At 39.3% G+C, this 9,743-nt stretch overlaps 1 protein-coding gene across 1 annotated transcript; it reads left to right on the forward strand.

Moving 5' to 3' along the window:
* Positions 1-397: 397 nt before the first annotated feature.
* On the forward strand, positions 398-1,342 carry LOC124252592 (olfactory receptor 18-like). The gene has a single exon (XM_046686261.1). The coding sequence runs from the start codon at positions 413-415 to the stop codon at positions 1,340-1,342; it is 930 nt and encodes a 309-aa protein (XP_046542217.1). The 5' UTR covers positions 398-412.
* Positions 1,343-9,743: the final 8,401 nt, after the last annotated feature.

A 9,743-nucleotide genomic window follows, 5' to 3' on the forward strand; every position in this document is an offset into this window, starting at 1 on the left:
GATAAATTACATTTGACTGCTGCTTAGTATCCTTTAATTAGAATTTTTTTTCTTAAAGAGAGAAGGATATTTCTTATTCCATATTTTTCCTTCAAATGTATGGGGCAGATACTTTACTGTGTTCATGGATTTGTTGACTCAAAATGTCCTTGATTTATAATACTCTTTGGCCCAGTGCTCTGAAGTGGTTCTATATAGAAACAGGTGAATAGCCCAGATATCAATAAGGAATGAGTTCTAAAGAGAATTCGCAACTGATAAATGTTGCTGAAGGTAATGGTGCGTAAAGTCGTCAATTGTAAATACTTTAGTTGTGAATTGCTTGAATCCAAAATATGAACATTTAGCTGGGTGCCTGTATTCTTGTTTTTGTTTATTCAACACTCTTCCTTTTCAAAAGTGTCCCATCTACATGGAACCACAGAATCTAACACGTGTCTCAGAATTCCTCCTCCTGGGCCTGTCAGATCATCCAAAAATGCAGACCCTCCTCTTTTGGCTGTTCCTGTCCATGTACCTGGCCACTGTGCTCGGCAACTTACTCATCATCCTGACTGTCAGCTCTGACTCCCACCTTCACACCCCCATGTACTTCTTCCTGTCCAATCTGTCATTGGCTGACATCAGTTTCAGCACCACTACAGTCCCCAAGATGCTGGCAAACCTCCAGACACACAGCAAATCCATCAGCTATGTAGGCTGCCTAACTCAGGTATCCTTTTTTTTCCTTTTTGGATGTTTGGATGATTTACTCCTGGCTGTGATGGCTTATGACCGGTTGGTGGCCATTTGTCACCCCCTTCACTACCCAGTCATTATGAACCTTCACCTCTGTGGTTTGTTGGTCCTGGTGTCATTTTTAATCAGCCTTTTGGACTCCCAGCTGCACTACTTGATGATGTCACAGCTTACCTTCTGCACAAATGTGGAAATTCCTCATTTCTTTTGCAATGTCCCTCAACTCCTCAAACTTGCCTGTTCTGATACCTCCTCCAATAACACATTAATCTATTTTATTGATGCCATCTTTGGTGGTGTTCCACTCACAGGGATCCTTTACTCTTATATTCGAATTATTTCCTCCATACTGAGCATCTCATCATCAGGTGGGAAGTACAAAGCCTTCTCCACCTGTGGCTCTCACCTGTCAGTTGTTTGCTTATTTTATGGAACAGGCCTTGGAGTGCACCTCAGTTCCACTGTCTCATCTTCTCTGAGGAAGGAAGCAGTGGCCTCGGTGATGTATACTGTGGTCACTCCCATGCTGAACCCCTTCATCTACAGCCTGAGGAATACAGACATCAAGAATTCCTTGTGGAGGATTGTCAGCAGAATAGCCTAAGCTCAATATCTGTGCTAACTTTTTTTGTTCATAGGACTGGAAAAGGCAGCAAAACCAAACACGCACAATGAGGAATGCTGAATCTTCAGTCACATAATATGTATATATACCCACTCATCTATCTGCTTTCTTTTTTACACAATTTTCCCTCTTAGTATCTCTCTCATGGATTTGGGAGATTATTTTGGACTCCCTCCTTAAGTCATAGCCCCTGCAGGATTATGCATCAGACATCACTATACCCTTCTCACTTTCCTTTAGCATTTTCCAGGACACTTGGCCATGAGGAATCTTGTTTCTATCATTACAAAATAATCATAGCTCTCTCCTTCTTGTTATTTATTGTTTCTATATTTGTCCCATGATTTTTTTCTATATTTTAGGAGGATCTAAAACCTACCTTAAGGACCAAGACATCTACAATATTTTTGCTCCTTAATGATCTCAGTTAGATTCTTGAACAAGTAGGGTGAGTATTTAATTTCCTTTGCAAACCAGGGTAGTATTTTGAAATTGAAATGGGACACTATTAATACTAATTTTGAATAAATAGTTATCAACTGCGACTTTCCTAGGCTAACTGGGATGTGTGATTCTCAAGGAGAAGATGTGAGAGGACCTACCAGAGCAAAGGCAATTGCCAATTTTCCTGATAAGCCTCCTTCCCATTCCATCTAAAGTCTCCTCAGTCATATTACATAGTCAGAAACAAACACTTTCTGATTCTAGTCCTAGGAGTTCCCTAGAGGAGTCACATTCATAGAGACAGAAAGTAGAATGATGGGTGCCAGAGGTTAGAGGAGGAGGATGAGGAGTCAGTGTTTCTGGGGTCAGAGTTTCAATTTTATGAGATGAAAAGAGTTCTGGAGATGGATGGTGGTGATGTTTGCACAACAATGTGAATGTACTTAATGCCACAGAACTGTATACTTAAAAATGGTTATGATGGTAAATTTTATGTTATTTTCACACAATATAAAAAAAATGTCTTGTCAGGAATAAGGGACATGTTGCTCCAAATGTTTGGTGTGTTACTCAGTCCTCAGCAGTTAAGTCCTACAGGGATCTGCCTCAGCTGAAGAGAACCACCTTAACCAAGGCCATGCCATCTTCCTGGGGCAGCCCATATCCAATGACTGATGCAGGGGTGTAAACATTTTGCCCCTTTGTCCCAATTCCAGACAACTCCAAAGGATGATCCTAGCTCCAGAGCTCCCTTGCGGTTTTAGGGGGCCTTTGATCGATTTCAACTTGGCTTGACTTTTTCCACTGCCGTTCCTTCCTACAGAGTTTTCCAAAGTACAAAGTCTGAAGGAACAGTCCCCACAAGACTCTCTTCATTTCAGAAACTAGCCACAAGTTCAGGGTTTCCCATGGATACCCCTACTTCATACCAGTTGGCTACAAATTCAGAGACTCCCTCACATTCAATAATTTGCTGGAATGATTCAAACTAAGAGGACTCCCTCAGGTTTTATAATGCATAAGAATGACTCACAGAACTCAGGAAAGTGTTGTGCTTATTATGACAGTTTTGTTATAGCAAAAGGATACAAATTAGAATCAGCCAAAGGAAGAGACACACAGGGCAGAATCTGGAGGGTCCTATATGTAAAGGTTCTTGTCTGTCCCTGTGGAATCTAGACCCCCAGACCCATTACCTCCTCCTGGCTATGATGTGTGACAATACTCAGAGAGTATTGAAACCAGATAGCTCACCTGAGTTTCAAAGTCCAGAATTTTTATGGAGCCTTCATTACATAGACACAATTAGTTGAATTATTGCCCATATGGTTGAACTCAATTTCCAGCCTCCCTCCCAGGACATTGGGCTGATATCACTTGGTGCAAAGCTCCAACCCTTTAATCATGCGAGTGATCTTTTTGGCATGGCCAACACCCATTCTGAGTATTCTTATTAGCATAAACTATCAGGTATGTTTCACCAGGGGCCACCATGAATACAAAATCACTCCTATCACTAGGGAAATTTCAAGAATTCAACTATACGTATACCTTTCCACATGTGTTGATTTCAGGAGCACTGCCTGATAAACATCCTACATACAAATCACATCTCAGAGTCTGCTTCACAAGGAACTGAACCTGTGACACCTTGTTACTAATAAAATTAATTTGAGAATATTTTTAAAGAAGGGGTGCACCTACAACACCACTGACAAACAATAATGTACAACTGAAATGTCACAAGATTGTAAACTATGATAAACTCAATAAAAATTAACTTAAAAAAAAAGACAGTTCCAAGATAGTTCTTTGAATAGTCAGCAATGTTCTTTGAATTACAAACCCAATGCTGAGCTTCATGATGGGAAAATTTAAGGGTGATAAACTAAAGGATAGAAATTTGGGGGCAACAGGGAGGTCCCCATAAAAAATATTAGTTAATCTGGAAATTCAGTTTCAGAAGTTTTTTATGGGAAGGGAGTACATAGTTTGAAATAATAAGGTAACTTACTTTTTTTATGTGTATTATACTTCAAAATAGTTTATTTAAAAATATTAAACCCTAGGGTGTAAATAACATATGATTAAAGAATAATAATTTATTTGGCCTTTGCCATCCTCCTGAAATATCTCCTCTTCAAATTTCTATGTGAGACCCAAAACCATAAAAATCCTAGAAGAAAATATAGGCAGTACACTCTTTGACATCAGTCTTATCAATGTCTTTTCAAATGCCACATCTACTCAGGCAAGGGAAACAAATGAAAAAATAAACAAATGGGACTACATCAGACTAAAAAAGCTTCTGCATGGCCAAGTAAACCATGAACAAAACAAAAATAAACAACCCACCAACTGGGAGAAAATATTTGCAAAACATATATTCAACAAGGAGTTAATTTCAAAAATATATAAAGACCTCATACAACTCAACAACAAAAAACCAAAAAACCAGATCAAAAAATGCACAAAAGATGTAAACAGACATTTTTACAAATAAGATATACAGATGGCTGACAGGCACGTGAAAAGATGTTCAATATCACTAGTTGTTAGGGAAATGCAAATCAAAACTTCAATGAGATATCACCTTACACCTGTTAGAATGGCTAAAATTAACAAGAAAAAAAATAACAAATGTTGAGGAGATTGTAGAGAAAAAGGAACCCTCATACACTGCTGGTGGGAATGCAAACTTGTGCAGCCACTATGGAAAACAGTATGGAGATTTCTCAAAAACTTAAAAATAGAATTACCATATGATCCAGGTATCCCACTACTGGATATTTATCCAAAGAGCATGAAATCAACAATTCAAAGAGATTTAAGCATCCCTATGTTCATCACAGCCTTATTCACAACAGCCAAGATGTGGCAGTAACCCAAGTTGTCCATCAATAGATAAATGAATAAAGAAGATGTGGTGTATATATATATACAATGGAATGCTATTCAGCCATAAAAATGACAAAATTGTGCCATTTGTAACAACATTGATGGACCTTGAGGGTGTAATGCTAAGCAAAGTAAGCCAGACAAAGACAAACACAGTATGATTTCACTCATATGTAGAAGATAAGCAAACAATGGATAAGGAGAATAGATTAGTGATTACCAGAGAGGAAGGAGGTTGGGAGAGGGCAGAAAGGATAAAGGGTCACACATATATGGTGACAGATAAAAACTAGACTATTGGTGGTGAATACGGCAGACTGTACAGAAAGTAATATATAATAGTGTACACCTGAAATTTACACAATGTTATAAGCCAATATGACCTCAATAAAATAATTTTTAAAAACTTCTAGAGCCAATGGTCCAACCATAAACACCCCCCCCAAACCCCAATTTTGTTACAAGTTTGACCAGGTCCCCTAGATTCTTTTGTTCACTAGATTTTGAAGGCATTGAGCATGGGAATGACCTAAGTGTTTAACACTGAGGATATTCCTGCCCTTCTGGGAAGAGGAGGTTTCTGAAGAACTGAGGAACAGTCCAAGGCTTGTCCATTAGAATAAAGAGATAGGTGACACCAACTAGTGGAAGGTGCTTTAACTTCATGCTAGCAGACATACTGCATAACTCTTTTCTTGTTTCCACTGTCAAAATTCACTAGCATATAGCTGTTCACATTTTCAGATGAGAGACCAATTCCATTCCAAGTCAGGTCTCTGCAAATTCTGTCATTTTAGATCCTCGTTTCTTTTTTCCAAAACAATTAAATGATCTGAACAGCACTGCCTCAGCTTCAATACTTGCTTTTCCCATTCTCCAGAAACAGTCTATATAAAAATTTTGCTCTTGCAAGAGTGTCCTAAATGGCTTCTCAATATTCAGTTTCCCTCCCTTTATGTGGCAGCCACATTGATTTTTTTAGGTGTAATGAAAATTTGTGATTTCTATGAGTAAAACCTTCCAATCATTATCTGTTACTCCTAGAATAAAATTTGAACTCCCTGCTAGGGTTTATAATCCTTCATTATTTAGTCTCTACTGTCCCTTTTCAGCTCCCTCCTTAGTCCCTGGACCAGCACCATCAACAACACCTGGGAACATATAAATGCAAACTTTCAATCCTCACCCAAGACTTTCTGAATCAAAACATCTGTGGCTGGAACCCAGCTGTCTGTAGTTTAATAAGCCAATCAGGTGATTCCATTGCATACTAAGTTTGAGAACCATTTGTCTAGATATACTGGCTTTTTTGTGTTTCTTCAAACAGACCATGTTCTTTTCAGCCTCTATACCATTGCAATCATTCTTCTCTCTGCCTAGAATTTTCTTCCCCATTCCTTCTCAACATTTCACCTAAATATCAGCACTTAATAACCCCTTTCCTGGGGCCAGCCCAGTGGCATAGTGATTAAGTTCACACACTCTGCTTTGGCAGCCCTGGGTTCACCAGTTCAGATCCTGGGTGTGGACCCATGCACCATTTATCAAGCCATGCTGTGGCAGGCATACCACGTATAAAGTAGAGGACGATGGTGAAAGATGTTAGCTCAGGGCCAATCTTCCTCAGCAAAAAGAGGAGAATTGGCAGTGGATGTTAGCTCAGGGATAATCTTACTAAAATAGATTAATTAATTAATTAATTAATGCCTTCCCTGACCACCCATTTAAATTCTCCTAATGTGCTCTCCATCAAGCTAGTCTCTGATCCTCTTTCACTATTACTACACTTGAGTGAATTCACACATTTTGAGTATTTTGAGGGAAAATCTTTGCACCAGGCTGCCTTGGAAATTCTGTTCCAAATTAAACTGCTTCATCAAGAAAGTGAGTTTTGCTCCTTTTCTGCTCCAGTCTGAAGTCTGAGTAAAATCTATTATGGTGCTCATTAAATATTGGAGGCAGAGATAAATTACAGCAGGATGTTTACATATAAGCCTGAAAGAATTAGGGTCAGAACTGGCACTCACACTAAGGTGATGCTTAGCAAGGGACTGAGAAGATGGGGGCAGTCACGTTGAGCCCACCTACTCTCTGACTCTCTCCACTCCGTGTCCTGAAGCTCCTGTACCCAGAAAAAGAGGAATGAGTCATGTAACCAGTGACAAGGAACAGCATAAGATCATAAAATGACCTTCAGTGTTCTGTTTTGCCTTGTTAGAAGTATTTTTTGTGTAGTATTTTGTAAAGCCCCTAACTAGAGAGGAAAAAGGCCACCATTGGCTGTCATCACTGTCCATTTCCTTAGATATAAAAACCAAACCAGATAGCATCTCTGGAATGATAAAAATGACTATATAATGTGCAAATTGTCTAACTATGGATGAGCATCTTTGTCCTTACCCTTTGGGGGATGAGCAGTTTGCATCACCTCTAGTGGTTTCTGATCAGTTGAGAGGTATTCTAAACAAATTGTCATGACACATCTTTAAAGTATGATAGTTTGTAAAAGATTCTCTTGACTCTTAAAGAGAGTGGCTTGCCTTCTTGTGTTCCAATTTGTTATATTGAGCAAAACAGAAGAAAGTGCATGGGAAATACCCATGACTCTGGGTCTTCCCTGCAGTGTGCTGTGCATGTTCATGGCATCGATTGCATTGGAAAAAAAGAAAATAATTTTATTTCTTACTAGATCTATGGCAGGGCTTCCTTCTTGGTCTCCAGCCTCATCTTCAATTCCCATACACAGCCACCTGACTGATATTTCCAAGAGGAAAATCTGATTTTATCACTTCCCTACCTAAAACCCTTAGAACACCTTCCTGCTACCACCTGAAAGCATTCAAACTCCTTGGTGTATCATGGCTCCACTATGACCCTCTGACCCTATTTCTCTGCAATTCTTACCTTTTACCCTAAATTCTTATCACTCTGAAAAGCTTCCCTTTGCCCAAATGGGTCATACACTCATGTCTGCAATTTTTCAAGACATACTCCCTCTGCCTAAACCTTTCTCTATTTTCTTCTCTTGATGCCTACCTGTAATTTTACACTTGGAACAGTTCTCACCTATTAGGTGATTCCTGACCTCCTCGGGTCTCAATACTAGCTGAGTTCTTAGCACACAAGAGACTCTCCATATTGGTTTGGTGGCAGAATTAATAAATGGATGAGCACACAAACCAATATTTTTCCATTGTTGCAGCTCATCAAATAGTTCCTTTGTGGCTATCACTCCAAAACTTTCAGCAACCCTTACCCTCAAGGAGGTAATACATGGAGAGGATAAAAGAAATAAGATGTTGACGGAAGAAAATTAGAAGAGCAGGCAAAAAGGCAGCATAAACTTTCTGCTCTTTAAATGCCGAGGATCTCCTCTCAACCCTCATTTTTAATGTTGGCCTCTCCCCGGTGCCAAAAATTTACCCTATTTTCTCCTGCTCTTGTATCTACCCACTCTCTCACCTGGGATCTTTACCTATAGAAGCATCTGCAACTGCTTTTCTGCAGCCTTTGCCTGAAATACCTACATGTATGTCCTTGACTTTCTGTCTCAATTATCTAAAGGCACAAACAGGAGGTAGCTGAGAGACTAAATGGGGAAATAACACACTTACAAGAAATTTCATAAAGGATTAATTGTCAAACAGTTACTTTTCTGGGATTATAAATGAGAACACTCATCATCTTCCGTGTACCCTACTGGAAGTCCCTCAACATTCATATTCTCAGTCCTTTAACTTGCATGTGAAACTGATTACTACTTTCCATCCATGAATGAGGAGACTGACTCTTTTGTGCTCTCTCCTCAAACACTTGAAGATCCACTTTCCAGGAGAGAGAATTAGCATGAAAGTGGATAAAGATGCTCATTCCTTTACTTCTGCTTACAGGATCCTCAGGCCCTGGAAAGGAGAGCCAAAGGATGGGCAGACACTGAACAGATGCCCCCTCTCTTCCTCCCCAGTGTGATTCTGAGAATTACCTGGTGTCTGACTCTCATCCTTTTGGGATCATATGTAAACATCCTGGTGGAATGTCTTTCTTCTTACAATTATTTAATGTACACCATAGAAAATAGTACTCAAAATTCTTTTCATGGATTGCTGATTGGAGGGATGGTTAAAAGAGAGTCAGCCTGTGAAGTGGAATGTGTTGTCAGCTTCAAATTTCTTCTCTCAAGAAAGAGATGTACAGTCCATGCAAACTTTCAAGGTTTAGAAAGTGATTGTTTTTGGTGAAAGTAAGTAAGTAATTATTTGGCCTGAGAAATTGTTTTATTCATAGAATGGTCAAATATTGCCCCCTCAAGCCAATAAAAAGATTGACAGAATGAAAAATAGTTAGTGAGAAAGTGGACTTGAAGGAGAGGAAACAGTGAGAATCAATCTTGTTCTGAAGGGCAAGGCTGGGAGTCTGGCTGCTGCAGGGTTTGTGCTTAGGTTTTGAGAATTCAAATCTACTGCAGTAATTACTTCTTTCATAAAGTCCCACCTGGATTTGCAGCAGTGGCTGAATTGTGATTCAAATGGGTCATGAAATTATGAATAATAACATTCACTTAGGAAGAAGTCTCCTACACATTAGAAACCTTTTACCTTAGGACCAGACGTTAGAAATTAGAAGTGGAGGATACAGCCATTTGTCACTGACACTTCCCCTCTTATCCATGCACAAAATAAATATGTCCTATTCTGTTTCTAGTGTATAGTGTCAATTTTGTTGAGCCATGCCAGGAAGTAGAGAAGAATTGAAATAGACTTGTAGTCACTGAAAAAGCCCTGGAAGCCATTCTGCAAGAAGGGTTTCTTTGGGACAGTCTAAGTGCTAGCTGTTGGGGATACAAATAACAATGGTATCGTCTTTGTCCTCAAGGAGGCCACCTTCCAGAGGTAGAGATTGATGCAAAAACTAGTCATTGTAATACAGTGAATTAAATGCTAAGATAAAAGCAGTCACAATCAGAAGAGAAGAGTACAGAGAGGAGTCCCACATCTAGCATGGAGTGGAGTCAGTGAGGGATTCTTGGAGCTGGATAAGG

Source organism: Equus quagga, chromosome 14, assembly GCF_021613505.1.
Source record: "Equus quagga isolate Etosha38 chromosome 14, UCLA_HA_Equagga_1.0, whole genome shotgun sequence".
Lineage (NCBI taxonomy): Eukaryota > Metazoa > Chordata > Mammalia > Perissodactyla > Equidae > Equus > Equus quagga.

Excerpts from the sequence above, each read along its gene's own strand:
- LOC124252592 (XM_046686261.1), top strand. The coding sequence starts at position 413 with ATGGAACCACAGAATCTAACACGTGTCTCAGAATTCCTCCTCCTGGGC.